The following is a 15,582-nucleotide window of genomic DNA, read 5'->3' as shown; positions in this document are numbered from 1 at the left end:
AATGATCAGACCTAATGAGCAAGTTGTTGTCTAGGTGGCCCATCCATCACTCTAGCTCTGATGTCAGTCCATTGCACATGTATTTAATTTCAGTCCATCCTTCGTTCGCTAATTATGGAAGACAACTTAGCTCCTATGGGAGACAAAAATCTCTGCAGTGACTTGAGACAAGTGGAAATTTGTTGGAGAGCTTAGATAGAATGTATTTTTATTCTTTTTTTCCATTTTCTTTTCTCTTTTCATCTTTTTTCTTTCTTTCTTTTTCCCCTTTGTATTTTTATCTTAACATGCCTAGACAGAGAAGAACACTGGATTGTACATAATGAGCTTTCTTTGACTCTCTTTTCCAGAGTGGAAATAGGATTCTGTGCTCCATCATCCTGAGCCATCACCAGGGGCCGTCCATAATCAACTATGATGATGAGAGTGGGAAGACATGTGTACATATCGCAGCAGCAGCAGGCTTCAGCGATATTATTCATGAGCTGGCAAGAGTCGCTGAGTGTAACCTGCAGGCTCTGGATGTGGATGACAGGTATCCGTGGCAACCAGAAAGTGCTGGGAACGCCTAGTCATTTCCCCCTAACTGAATCTTAAAATAAAGAAGATGTTTAAGGAGGTGTCCTATACAGCTATATCCTTATTGCCAGTAATACACATGTGCTTGTGACAATAAAAATTGCTCTATTTTAGTGAGAGGAGGAAAAATTATTGTTATGGAGAGGAAGACTGTGACTGTACAGTATTGTCAGATTTTCCACTTTTTGCTAAATGTTCTCCGTGCTCTCAGAAGGCGTTCTATATTTCAGCTTCCTGCTATGTGCCCTTTTTGTTCCTAAAGGTAGGTTTTGAGATTTCTGTTTTCTTCATTCTTGGATTATGTTATAAAGTCCACCAGTTCTTTTATCCAGAGAAGAACATAATAAAGACTGTATTCTGGACTATTGGGCTCCTAGAACTACAAGGAACTTTTTCAGGCTGTTGTTGTTTTCGATCATCAAAGATGTATTGTCTGAAAAAGGAAGCTGGGTACAAAAAGGTAAAAAGACTTCTCTCAGAGGTAGTTAGATACTAGATGAAGATTTGTACACCTGTCTTTCAAACTTACAGCTTTTCACGTAGAACGCCCTGCTTATCTAAACTGTTTTGGTTAGGCACTGAATCAATGGAAATGTAAGAAAAATATAACAACAAACAAGCCTATCAAAAATAAGTAGACTCGAGCACTCTGGTTTCTTTATCCTCTTGTATTGAAGTGCAAAATTAGCCCCCTACTTATAATTATTTATTTTATTTATTTTTTTGAGATAGAGTCTCACTTTCATGCCCAGGCTGGAGTACAGTGGTGCAACCTCAGCCCACTGCAACCTCCACCTCCCGGGGCCAAGTGATTCCCTTGCCTCAACCTCCTGAGTAGCTGGAACTACAGGCTTCTGCCACCACACCCAGCTTACTTTTGTATTTTTAGTAGAGACAGGGTTTCACCATGTTGGCCAGGCTGGTCTTGAACTTCTGGCCTCAGATGATCTGCCCTCCTCGGCCTCTCAAAGTGCTGGGATTACTGGCATGAACCACCATGCCCAGCCTACTTATCATAATTTTAGATACCCCAAGAAAGCTCCAGATACGTGATGCTCCCAGATACTTGAAATTCTTCTTTTTCTTTTTAAAATTACTTTATAAAATATGGAATACTTCACAAATGTGTGTGTCATCCTTGTGCAGGGGCCATGCTAATCTCCTCTATTAATACCTGAAATTCTTTTAACCCAGGGAAAAAATGGGGGGCTCTACATAGGTCTCAGAAGTTGGAGATAGTTAAATGACTTTAAGTAAAATTAAAGTATAAATCATTGAAAGTAGACATTTTTCGGCCAGGTGCAGTGGCTCATGCCTAGAATCCCAGCACTCTGAGAGGCCGAGGTGGGTGAATCACTTGAGGTCAGGAGTTTGACACCAGCCTGGCCAACATGGCGAAATCTGTCTTTACTGAAAATACAAAAATTAGCCAGGTTTGGTGGGGGACACCTATAATCCCAGCTAGTCAGGAGGCTGAGGCAGGAGAATCCCTTGAAGCCAAGAGGCGGAGGTTGCGGTGAGCCAAGATAGCACCATTGCACTCCAGCCTGGGTTACTAAGCAAGCAAGACTCTGTCTAAAAAAAAAAAGAAAGAAAGAAAAGAAAAAGAAAAGAAAAGAAAAAAGTAGGTGTTTTCCTAAGAGGAGGTGTTGATCATAAGCAAGTAAGAAAGTAGAAGGACATAGGCTACATGAGGAAAAAAGTGAATTAACCTTTTTTTAAAAAAAAAAAAAAGAACAAATTTCAGAAAGGCAGGCTGAGGGAAAGTTTATCTACTTCAAAACACTCCTAGAACCAGCTTTGAATAGAAGAGTTCCCATTTTGCAATACCACCCACTTAGCAAAGAAAATCCAGTTCTCTAGGCCTCAGGGTGGAAAGTAAAACTAACGGGAGAAAAGAAAGTACAAAAGATAAGGACAGTTCAAACGGAAGTAAAATATCCAGAAGAGTCCTTTCCGCTCCAGTGCTCAACTCAAAGGCCTCATGTACTGATCAAATCCTAGCCTCCATTTTTTTTCCATGTTTTCTGCAGCTAAACATGCAATTCTGCCTTCATGCTGAAGCTATAAGCTTCTGTTAATAGTTGAATTTTTCAGGGCCAGGCACGGTGGCTCACGTCTGTAATTCCAGCACTTTGGGAGGCTGAGGCGGGCGGATCACGAGGTCAGGAGCTCAAGACCAACCTGGCCAACATGGTGAAACCCTGTCTCTACTAAAAATACAAAAATTAGCTGGGCTTGGTGGTGCACGCCTGTAATCCCAGCTACTCTGGAGGCTGAGGCAGGAGAATTGCTTGAACCTGAGAGGCAGAGGTTGCAGTGAGCCAAGATTGTGCCACTGCACTCCAGCCTGGATGACAGAGTGAGACTCCTTCTCAAAAAAAAGTTAAAAAAAAAAGTTGAATTTTTCAAAGTTTGCATAGGTTTATATGCTTTAAGCATTCACAATAATTGTGATTTCCCCTTCCTTCTTCTCTTTTTTAGTGTAAGTTTTTCCTACTGAAAGTTTTTGTGGAAAGGAAAGAAAAGTAAGGTAGTAATAAAAAGAAGTAGAAGGAAAATACGAAGAACTAGGCCTCCCAGATAGTAAAACACATCATAAGTCTATGGTATCTAAAACATTGTAGTACTTACCTAAGATATGACACAGAACTCATAGCCCAGAAGCAGCATATGCAGCTTAAGTGTCTCAAATTTCATCAGTCTGTGAGGTCACAGTTCCCTTTAATATGCAATTTACTTATCTTCAGAGAGGAAAGTCTGTTACCAAGTTCTGCTCTCTGTGTATTTCTGGGAATTCTCTGGGGAATGTTTACATGTTTCATTAATCATTCCTCAGTCACTGATAGCTCAACCAATGCTGCATCCTTGGACCCATCATCTCCTGCCATTCAGCGGCCACCACATCCGCCCACTGCTTGTCTCTGCTGAATTCCTTCTGAATCACGGGCCCTGCCCTTTAGCCCCCTGCTGTGATAACTGAGGCAGATTGACTGTGTTTGCAGGACATCCTGAAGCTTAGAGATAAGAAAGGAGCTAAAGTTTAGACAACTTGAAATTAGGTACCACAGACTGGCCCCAAGGACATGGGTATTTTAGAGATTATCTATATGCTCCCCTCATTACTCAGCAAAATCCTGTTCTTCTGGATCGCTTCCATATTGATGGTCAGAGGAATTTAAACAGTCGGTCTTAGTAATTGTCATGAAGGAGTATTTCACACAGCTTCTGAGTGAATCATCACATGTTGGTAAGCCTGACTGGATCAACATCCAGTCCTCCATCTACTGAATTTATTGGCAATAGTCTCTCTAAATGGAAGGACATAATCTGCTGGGGACCCATCTTGTTTCAGAATAAATATCACCTGGAGACCTCTCTCACATAGAATGGAATTAATCATATCTGCCAGGTTCAAATATGCAGTGTGATTGATCACTGTGTTGAAAAATATATGGCCCTATTAGGTGTTATAAAATTGCTACTACTAGCATAACAGAAAAAGGTGTTTAATTGACAGAAGATACAATCTGTACCTGGGAATTCTGGGGTCACACAATATACATACATATATGCTCTCCAAATACTCATGTCCAACCCCCTTCACAGATACACCCAACCCAGCCCTTCTCTGTCCAGCTCCCGGGCTGCCTCCAGGCCTGAGAGGCAACCTGGCCCTCTCAGGAGTGCCCTTCTGCCCAGGGTTCAGGCCTGAGGAGAGGTCTTCCATGACCTCCTTTCCCCCAGGACTGCCCATTTCCCGAGTGACTTACCGGAGGGATAGTCATTCTTTGTACAGAAGACCCCATTCGTAGGAATGTGGGCCAGGCGCAGTTGCTCACACCTGTACAATCCCAGCACTTTGGGAGGCTGAGGCGGATGAATTACTTGAACCCAGGAGTTCGAGACCAGCCTTGGCAACATGGCGAAAACCCATCTCTACAAAAAATATGAACGTTAGCCAGACTTAGTGGTACGTGCCTGTAGTCCCAGCTACTCAGGAGGCTGACATGGGAGGATCGCTTGAGCCTGGGAGGTGAAGGTTGCAGTGAACTTTGATCGTACCACTGCTCTCTAGCCTGGGTGACAGAGTGAGACCCTATCTCAAAAAAGGAATGTCAACTTGCCCTTTGCCTCTCCCTACATCCCCAGAAAAAATCAGAACATAGTTTTGTTACATCAGTACTTAATCCAAAATATAGTGTATTCAATATTTTATTTTTGGAGACAGAGTCTCACTCTGTCATCCAGGCTGGAGTGCACTGGCACGATCTCAGCTCACTGCAATCCCTACCTCCCTGGTTCAAGTGATTCTCCTGCCTCAGCCTCCCAAGTAGCTGGGACTACAGGTGTGCACCACCATGCCTGGCTAATTTTGGGTTTTGGTTTTTTTTTTTTTAAGTAGATTAGGGGTTTCACCATGTTGGCAGACTGGTCTTGAACTCCTGACCTCAAGTGATCCACCCACCTCGGCCTCGCAAAGTACTGGGATTATAGGTGTTAGCCACCGTGCCTGGCCTAGTTTATTCAATCTTGAATACAACCATGGGTAGAATCAAACGTCCAGTGCCTTTTCACAGTATTTTCCTGGATGACCTGACGGCCAGGGCTAATTGTCTTTAGGCCACCTCCAAGCTCTCAACTCTGATCTCCTGCTGGCAACTGCCTAAAGCAGCTACAAGTCCACAGCTTCCAAAAATAATAATGCATAGGCACAGAGCAGCTATAAATCTACACTTAAGAAAGAAACATTTTTTTTTAGAGTCATGATAATCTTCAGAGATGCAACTCTATCTCCCAGCAAGTTGACTTTTTATATGCTTCAACTAAGCTTCAGCTTCTCAAACTTCTGTTTTAGATCAAAGTATTTGCGGCACATTAGGCACACTTAAAAACCCACTGGGACAGGTTACCAAAACACAGGCAGAGTCCTTCATCCAAGACAAATCCAAGCCTTAACCTCCTAGAAAACAGTAGGTGCTCTTTAAATGAATAGTTGAAATTCTTATTTCTACTCACAGAGTTTTTAAAAAAAAAATATCAGGGTCTAATACTACCCAGAATTATTTTGTCTTTGGTACAATAATGAAAGCAGTAACACAAAAGTATCGATTTATTAAACTGTCTTATTGAGAGCCTCTATATGTGCCAGGCACCATGCTGGGTGCCAGAATCACACAGTGAGTGAAAGGCTCCCATTCCCCTCCCACATGGAGCATACAATCTAACACTGGCCGGATGCGGTGGCTCACGTCTGTAATCCCAGCACTTTGGGAGGCTGAGGCAGGTGGATCATGAGGTCAGTAGATTGAGACCAGCCTGGCCAACGTGGTGAAACCTCATCTCTACTAAAAATACAAAAATTAACTGGCCACGGTGGCATGTGCCTGTAGTCCCAGCTACTCGGGAGCTTGAACCCGGGGGGCGGAGGTTACAGTGAGCCGAGATGGGGTCACCGAGCTCCAACCTAGCGACAGAGCGAGACTCCATCTCAAAAAAAAAAAAAAAAGAAAAAAAAAGTGGCCGAACACTTATTATGTCAAGTATTTATGTTATTTTACAACTCACAGTTTTAAAAGTTACAATGATTTTTATCTATAATTTAACCTAACTTCTATTTTTGAGTTAACTCGCTAGATTAGTAGGAAACCTAACCTCATCTTTTAAAGCCCCCCACCCGGCTTCCCTTATTGTGTGTGCCTTGGTTCTGGAATTTTATACAACGGCTGTATAGGAATAGAGATGGAGGGTGGCCCTTTGTCTTCTGTCCTTATCCCTTCAGGTCGGATGATGTTCAGCTGTGTCCATGTCGTGCTTGGGCATGGGCGCCATCTTGGCCTGCCTGTGGTCCCACTGCCTAGACACACCACAGACATTCCCCATCCCTCGCTCCTAGCATCTCTGCCAGTGAAGCAAGGTTCTTGACCCCTTTGCTCCTGAGTCCAGTGGTCCTTTATGCTCTTGTCATACCACTTTTTTTTTTTTTTTTTGAGACAGAGTCTCCCTCTGTCGCCCAGGCTGGAGTAGCACTCGCCTCGCTGCAGCCTTTGCCTCCCGGGTTCTCCTGCTTCAGCCTCCCGAGTAGCTGGGATTACAGGCATGCACCACCAAGTCTGCTAATTTTTTGTATTTTTAGTAGAGACAGGATTTCACCGTGTTAGCCAGGATGGTCTCAATCTCCTGACCTCGTGATCCGCCCGCCTCCGCCTCCCACAGTGGTGGGATTACAAGTGTGAGTCACCGTGCCCAGCTGTCACAACACCTTGACCACTGAAGGGGGACCCCCTTTCCAGTGCTGGGAAAGCCATTTCCATTCAGATATTTAGTTAAATATTTTGCCTTTGCTCTGAAGTTGCTCTGAGTCCCAAACTTGGCTTTTGAAAGCAAAAACACATTTCCCTTTCTGACTTCGCAATATCCCTCCGCTGAGGTTGAGCACAATGTCAATCATCCCCTTAAATAGGGGAAAGAGGCGAGGTAGAAAATATGTATAGACATCAGGATCTTAAAATATAATCCCACCACATGAAGAAATGGTGGGTTTTTTTGTTTTGTTTTTGTTTTTGTCTTTGTTTTTGTTTTTTGTTTTCAGGCTTAATTCACTTTATTTTTCTTGTATAAAAACCCTATGTTGTAGCCACAGCTGGAGCCTGGGTCCACTGCACGGAGACTCTGGTGTGGGTCTTGACAAGGTGGTCAGTGAATTCCTGATAGGGAGACTTGGTAAATACAGTCTCCTCCAGAGGTCAGGGGTCAGGTAGCTGTAGGTCTTAGAGATGTCATCAAAGGTAGCCTTGGCAAAGTTGCCCAGGATGGCAGTGCAGCCCTGGGCTGAGGTGTAGCAGTCATCGATACCAGCTATCATAAACAGCTTCTTGGGCACAGGCGCTGAGACGATGCCAGTGCCCCTGGGTGCAGGGATGAGGCGCACCAGCACAGAGCCACAGCGGCCTGTCACCCTGCAAGGGACGGTGTAGGGCTTGTCGATCTTGTTCCCACGGTAACCTCTGCGCACGGGGACATTGGAGAGTTTGGCCAGGATGATGGCCCCACAGATGGAGGTGGCCTCCTCCTTGGAGCACTTAACACCCAGGCCGACGTGGCCATTGTAGTCCCCGATAGCAACAAACGCCTTGAACCCGGTGTGCTGGCCAGCACGGGTCTGCTTCTGCACCGGCATAATCTTCAAAACCTCGTCTTTGAGAGAGGCCCGCAAGAAAAAGTCAATGATCTCAGATTCCTTAATGGGCAGGGAGAAGAGGTAGATCTCCTCCAGGGACTTGATCTTCATGTCCTTGACCAAGCGGCCCAGCTTGGTGACCGGCATCCACTTCTTACCCTCGGTGTTGCCTCGGGGAACTCCGCGGCCTGGACCGCAGACCCGCAGGGTCGCCACCCGGCCCCGGATGCCACTACCGAAACCTCCGCGGAAGCCACCGCGGTTCCCCATCCCAGGTCCTCCAGGGCCTCCGGGCGGGGCCGCTGCACCCGTGTCATCCGACGTTTGGTGTTTTCTCGGAGAAGAAGCAGAAGTGGTATTAAGAGGGCTGGGCGCGGTGGCTCACGCCTGTAATTCCAGCACTTTGGGAGGCTGAGGAGGGCGGATCATGAGGTCAGGAGATCGAAACCATCCTGGCCAACATGGTGAAATCCTGTCTCTACTAAAAATACAAAAATTAGCTGGGTGTGGTGGCCCGTGCCTATAATCCCAGCTACTCGGGAGGCTGAGGCAGGAGACTCGCTTAAACCAGGGAGTCGGAGGTTTCAGTGAGCTGAGATTGCACCAGTGCACTCCAGCCTGGCAACAGAGCAAGACGCTGTCTCAAAAAAAAAAGAAAGAAGGAAAAGGAAAAGAAATGGTGTTGAGAAAAGTTGGCTGTGTAATTACGAAAACAGTCAGATTGGCTCTGACCTCACTGCACATACCAAAATACGCATATAGTCACACACACAGATTTTGTTTGTTTGTTCAGTTTTTGGTTTTTGAGGCAGGGTCTCACTCCATTGCCCAGGCTGGAGTGTGGTGGCAGGATCTCGGCTCACTGAAGCCTCGACCTCTCTAGACTCAATCAATCCCCCCACCTCACCCTCCCAAGAAGCGAGGACTATAGGCACGTACTCATCATGTCCAACTAATTTTTATATTTTTTTTGTAGAGACTGGGTTTTGCCATGTTGCCCAGGCTGGTGTCGAACTCCTGAGCTCAAGCAATCTGCCCACTTCTGGCTCCCAAAGTGCTGGGATTTCAGGCATGAGCCACAGTGCCCAGCCATGATTTTTTATTTTTAAACCAAATAAATCTAGAATACTGGTGTTCTTTTTATTTATGTTCAGTAAAATTTACTTTTATGGTGTACATAAAGTGCATGAATTCATGTTACCACCACAAACAGAATTCAGAACAATTCCATCAATTCCAACATCAACTCATGTCCTTCTGTATAGTCAACCCTTTCCCGTCGCTAAGCCCTGGCAACCACTCATTAGTTATCTGTCTGTATAGTTTTGCCTTTTCCAGAAGGTCATGTAAATGGAAATATATAGTAGGTCATCCTTTGAGACTGATTTATTTGATTTATTTCACTTAGCAGAATGCGTTTGACACTCATCTATGTTGTTGCATATATCAGCAGTCTGTTCTTTTTCATTACTGAGTAGTATTCCAATACTACTGGAATATTATTGAATACCTCTTCATGTACTTATTTACCATCCATATATCTTCTTTGACGAAATGTCTATTCTGATCTTTTGCTAATATTTAAAATTGTTTTTTCTTATTTTTCAGTTCTGAAAGATTTTATATATTAATTACTAGTATTAGTAATACTTTGTTGACTATGTGATTTGCAAATATTTTCTCCCAGTCTATGGCTTTTCTTTTTATTCTCTTAAAAAAACACTGGTTATACAATTTAATAAAGGTTTAAATACTGGTGAATATTTATCCACCTTTTGGCTAATGAAGGACTTTTTATTTTTATTTTTATTTTTTTGAGACAGAGTCTTGCTCTGTTGCCAAGGATGGAGTGCAGTGGCGTAATCTCGGCTCACTGCAACCTCTGCCTCTGGGGTTTAAGCAATTCTCGTGCCTCGGCCTCCTGAGTAGCTGGGACTACAGGAATGTGCCATGATGTCTGGCTAATTTTTGTATTTTTAATGGAGATGGTGTTTCTCCTTGTTGGCCAGGCTGCTCTTGAACTCCTGACCTCAGATGATCCATCTGCCTCAACCTCCCAAAGTGCCAGAATTACAGGCATGAGCCACTGTGCCCAGCCACGAAGGATTTTTTAAACATAACATCATGAAAGAAAGAAAAAATAAAAAAGGAATTAAATGTGATTATTTTTTAAAGTTTTATAGAAAAATCATTTAAAAATTGAAAGTTGGCCGGGCATGGTGGCTCACACCTGTAATCCCACCACTTTGGGAGGCTGAGGCGGGTAGATCAAGAGGTCAGGAGTTCAAAACCAGCCTGGCCAACATAGTGAAACCCCGTCTCTACTAAAAATACAAAAATTAGCCAGGTGTGGTAGCACGTGCCTGTAGTCCCAGCTACTCAGGAGACTAAGGTGTGAGAATCGCTTGAACCCAGGAGGCAGAGGTTGCAGTGAGCTAAGACCACACCATTGCACTCCAGCCTGGGTGACAGAGTGAGACTCCATCTCAAAAAATAAAATAAAAATAAAAGTCAAGTAACAAATTACAGAAAATGTTTTCATAAACATAACCTATAGAAGATCAATGTATTTAATACAAAGAGCACATACAAATTAGTAAGAAAAACACATACTTTAACAGAAAAATGACAAAAGGCATTAGTCATTTCAATGAAGAAACTCAAATGGAAAATAAACTTATATTTCAAAAATTCAAACCTTACTGTAAATTAAATAGAAAGGAAAACGACAGTGAAGCATATTTTGCCTACCAAATGGACAAAGATTTTTAAAGTAAGTAACAATACCCAGTATTAGAGAAGGAGGAGAAGCATAGCTGGTAGAACAAACTGACTCAATCTTCCTGGAAGGCAGTTTGGTACTATGTATAAAGAACCTCAAAACTGTTCATACCCTTTGACCCACTACTTCCTCTTCTAGGAAATTGTCAGAAAGCCCAGAGAGAGCAGAAGGCAGGGATACTTAGAGCTAGAGGAGAGGCCCCTACACATGTCTACCATCATCCTTTGGGCTCATTTAACACTTACTATTTCTATACTGTAAATGGCAACAAGATTTTCCCTAACTCAACCTGACTTTGAGCATGAGCTGTTGCTGGCTAAGAAGCCTGAACAATCAACGTGCTCAGACACTTGTGCTTTTTCCACATGGCCCCTCCAGGACACCTCTGCACTGGGCTGCAGCTGCAGGGAAGGTAGAATGTGTCCAGTCACTGCTGGAGTTGGGAATGGATAGCAACCTGCGGGACATCAATGAAAGCACGCCCTTGGCCTACGCTCTGTACTGCGGTCACACGGCGTGTGTCAAACTCCTCTCCCAAGAGAGCAGGTGGGTACACCAGGAGCCACTTATTTTTCTATTCTTCTCAAATATTTATAAATTCGGATGAAATGTTTTAAATTGCCAAGGTGCAAACCAATAATAATATTATTATACTTTTATAATATAATTAATGTTACATAGTATTAAAGACATTAAATGATTATATAATTTATGTTTGCCATTATCTAACACAGAATAAAGTGTTCTTGGAGCAAAATGATAGTAGTGAGCCCAAATCCATCAGCCTAATATTCACTGAACTTGAATCTCTTCTTTCCTTTTCTCTCTTTCCTCCTCCCTTTTTGGCACATCCTCTAAATCCCCCTTTTGCCTTATTTGGTGAGTCTCAAACTTTTGTTCTCAGGACTTTTACACTCTCAAAAATTATTAAGGGCCCCCAAATAACTTTTATTTATGAGAGTCAAACCTATCCATATTTATGGCATTAGAAATTAAAACTGAGAGGCCAGGCACAGTGGCTCATGCCTGTAATCCCAGCACTTTGGGAGGCTGAAGCAGGCAGATCATTTGAGGTTAAGAGTTCAAGACCAGCCTGGCCAACATGGTGAAATCCCATCTCTACTAAAAATACAAAAACTAGCCAGGCATGGTGGTGGGCACCTGTAATCCCAGCTACTTGGGAGGCAGAGGCAGGAGAATAGTTTGAACTTGGGAGGTGGAGGTTGCAGTGAGCCAAGATCACTCCATTGCACTCCAGCCTGGGTGACAGAGCAAGACTCCATCTCAAAAAAAATTAATTAATTAATTAAAACTGAAAATTTTTAAATAAAGTATGCATTTTTATCCACTTAAATTAATAATAAACATTACATTTACATGTGAACATAAATATTATATTTTTAATTAAAAATAAAATGTTTTATTTAATATTTCTATTTCCCAAAACAAAAATATTGTCATGAGAAGAGTAGCATTGTTTTACATTTTTGGCAAATCTCTTTGGTAGCTTAATACAAGCTTAATAGAATACAGCTGGGGGCTGGGCATGGTGGCTCACACCTGTAATCCTAGCACTTTGGGAGGTCGAGGCGGGTGGATCACCTAAGGTCAGAAGTTCAGCTAGACCAGCCTGGCCAACATGGTGAAACCCCATCTCTACCAAAAACAGAAAAACTAGCCAGGCGTGGTGGTGTGTGCCTGTAACCCCAGCTACTGGGAAAGCTGAGGCAGGAGAATCGCTTGAGCCTGGGAGGTGGAGGTTGCAGTAAGCTGAGATAGCACCACCGCACTCCAGCCTGGGTGACAGAGCAAGACCCTGTCTCAAAAATAAATAAATAAATAAATAAAGTGGGTTCCACATATGCTTTTTGCATTCACTCTGTTGCAATATAATGTGTTTTGTTTCTTGGGTTTGGGGTTTGCTTATTTATTTATTTATTTTTTTATTTTAGAGCCAGAGTCTCACTTGTCACCCAGGCTGGTGTGCAGAGGCATAATCATGGCTCACTGCAACCTTGAACTCTTGGGCTCAAACGATCCCCTCACCTCAACCTCTTGAGTAGCTGGGACTTTTGGCATGTGCCACCATGCCCAGCTGGGTTTTCTTGTTTTTCGTTTTTTGGTTTTTTTTGTAGAGATGGCCTCACTATGCTACCCAGGCTGATCCCAAACTCCTGGCCTCCAGCAGTCTTCCCACCTTAGCCTCCCGAAGTGCTGGGATTAGAAGTGTGAGTCACCATGCCCAACCACAGTATCATGTTTTGATTGATGTATGTAAAAACAATCTGGCCTTATATAAGTACACAGTTGGAAAAGGCAGGTGTATCTCAATAGGCTTTTCAGACAATTGTGTGTATTTTTCTTTTTTTTTTTTTTTTTGAGACGGAGTCTCACTCTGTCACCCACCTGCCACCATGCCCAGCTAATTTTTTTGCATTTTTAGTAGAGATGGGGTTTCACTGTGTTAGCCAGGATGGTCTCAATCTCCTGACCTCATGATCCGCCCACCTCAACCTCCCAAAGTGCTGGGATTACAGGCGTGAGCCATCGCGCCCGGCCAATTGTGTGTATTTTTCTTTGATACAATATCACAACGTAACAACTAGTAGTTTCTTAAAGGTTAATTGCAGTGTGGATTCTCACCATATCAATGAATTTTTTGTACTCTGTCACATTAGAATACATTACTATACCTTATACTTTAAATGGGCCCTCTACACATGCATGATTTTATTAACACCTTGTATTGGTCATTTGGAAAATATTGGTTCACTTAATTATAAAGATCTTCCAAATGACACATTTCATTATACAATATCAAAAAGTCACATTTGTTAGTGTTACCACCAATCTCATTGGAAAAGCTTTATAGATTGAGATGCTATCAAGCTTACAATGTGAATATAAGTTTTCCAAAATTCTAGTTTTTACTTGAAAGCTAGACTTTCGTCATTGGCTACAATAACTGTCAATTATTTATCTTGAAATGAAATATTCACTGTATTCATTTTATTTTATTTTATTTATTTATTTTGAGATGGAGTTTCACTCTTATTGCCCAGGCTGGAGTACAATGGCACAATCTCGGCTCACTGAAACCTCTGCCTCCCGGGTTCAAGCAATTCTCCTGTCTCAGCCTCCAGAGGAGCTGGGATTACAGGCATATGCCACTACGCCTGGCTAATTTTGTATTTTTAGTAGAGACAGGTTTTCTCCATGTTGGTCAGGCTAGCCACCACGCCTGGCCCACTTTATTCATTTTAATATATTTTTATTTTATTTATATATATATAAATATATATATATATATGGTATACATGTTTTGATATAAATATACCTAGTGAGATGGGCCGGGCACAGTGACTCATGCCTGTAACCTCGACACTTTGGGAAGCCAAGGCGGGTAGATCACTTGAGCCCAGGCGTTCAAGACTAGCCTAGCCAAGATGGCAAAACCCCATCTCTATTAAAAATACCAAAATTAGCTGGGCTTGGTGGCGTGCACCTGTAATCCCAGACACTCGAGAGGCTGAGGCATGAGAAACACTTAAACTTAACTGCAACTTTGTACCCTTTGACCTACACCTCCCATTCCCCCACCTCACCCTCACTTCTGGTAACCACTGTTTTACTCTCTGTTTCTGCGTATTTCACTTTATTTATTTTGCAGAAATTTCTGCAAATACTTAGCTCTACATAATCATAGTTTGTCTGTAAGGCATAAAAATGGTGTTCAGTGAAAAAAGTGTCCAGTTCAGCCCATGACTCAAACAACTGCACAGCTGCTTTACCCCAAGACAATCATCACACCTCTGTATATAGTAGAATTGCTTACGAGTACTTCTTATTTTGTCAAACAAGTGTACTCAAGTCAATATTTAATCAAATTAATAACTTGTACTGCCTAAACAAGGATATTATTAAGTTAAAGGACTTTTTTTTTCTGCAAGTACATTGATGCCACTATTGTCCTGATTTGAACTGAGGCAGCCACCAATTTACCCACTACCTCTACGGCACCATCGATGCAAGGCAGCACAGTGAAAAAGACTAATAACATTGTGGTGCTATTATGAATAGACTTAAACGCCATGAAACCCCTGAAAAAGTCAGGGATCCCTCTTTAAGGGTTCCGTGGACCCCATTTTGAGACCCAGAGGCCTAAAGCACGAGCCGTAACAGGGGGAGGAGATGGCTTACACAAGATGCTGCAATAGCATCAATTCACACAGGGACATATTCTTTGTAGGGGAACTTGAATGTCAGAGGTGCCCTGGGGATCTCTCTGGTAGTATTAGAAGTCTAGAATTCAATATTTCGAAAAGCCCATTGGAAGGTGAAAGAATAAAGATAAGACTACATCATGGGAATAAAGATTCAAAGGATGCACAGTGTGACCTTTACAGAAAACATTCGTTACATGCATCCAAAATAAGTGGTGATGTTTTTCAAATTGCAGATTGCGATATCTCACTCCAGAAAGTAATGTTGCAATCTGACCCTTAGCGGCACACACACAGGTCAGGTTTCATCGTTAATTCATACCGCAGAAAGCATTAAGTCAATTGGAGCCTCAAAAGAGAATCACACAGAATTTTCCAAGGAACACAAACAGAATAGGACCTCAGGGAACCTCTTGACAACTGATGGCCTTTTTCCTTTATAATTTGCCTGTGCATTGGGCATTGCTCACTTTTTTCTGCAGCCACGCCCGACCTTGGTCATGCACTCCTCCTCTTCTCTCGCTGGAGCCCAGACTAAAACTTCTTTCCTTGGTTTTCTTTTCTTTTTTTTTTTATTTTTTATTTTTATAGAGACGAGATCCTGCCATGTTGCCCAGGCTGGTCTCAAACTCCTGACTTCAAGTGATCCTCCAACCTCGGCCTCCTGAAGTTCTGGAATTATAGGCATGAGCCACCACGCCTGTTCTTTAGCATACTTTTTGAAAAAGTACTTTTCAACAGGAAAGTTTTAGTTTAAAATGGGGAGGGGGTGCCTGAGGGGGATAATGTCAGTTGGTCAGCACTAGGTCCAGATTTTC

General features: G+C 42.8%; 1 protein-coding gene and 1 non-coding gene across 2 annotated transcripts in view; one reads left to right on the top strand and one right to left on the bottom strand.

Annotated features, from left to right (window-relative positions):
* The window catches only part of ANKRD55 (ankyrin repeat domain 55), a 138,749-nt gene that overhangs the window by 109,808 nt on the left and 13,359 nt on the right, over positions 1–15,582 (top strand). The window contains exons 8-9 of the mRNA XM_025388590.1: positions 351–535; positions 10,920–11,087. Coding sequence (XP_025244375.1) covers positions 351–535; positions 10,920–11,087 — 353 coding nt within the window. The remainder of the gene's footprint in view (positions 1–350; positions 536–10,919; positions 11,088–15,582) is intronic.
* On the bottom strand, positions 1,681–1,785 carry LOC112627205. The gene has a single exon (XR_003120063.1). It is a non-coding gene; the product is annotated as a U6 spliceosomal RNA (small nuclear RNA).

The sequence above is a fragment of the Theropithecus gelada genome, chromosome 6, assembly GCF_003255815.1.
Source record: "Theropithecus gelada isolate Dixy chromosome 6, Tgel_1.0, whole genome shotgun sequence".
NCBI classification, from domain to species: Eukaryota; Metazoa; Chordata; class Mammalia; order Primates; family Cercopithecidae; genus Theropithecus; species Theropithecus gelada.
The sequence above is the reverse complement of the archived record's forward strand: the minus strand, read 5'-3'. Positions and strand labels throughout refer to the sequence as shown.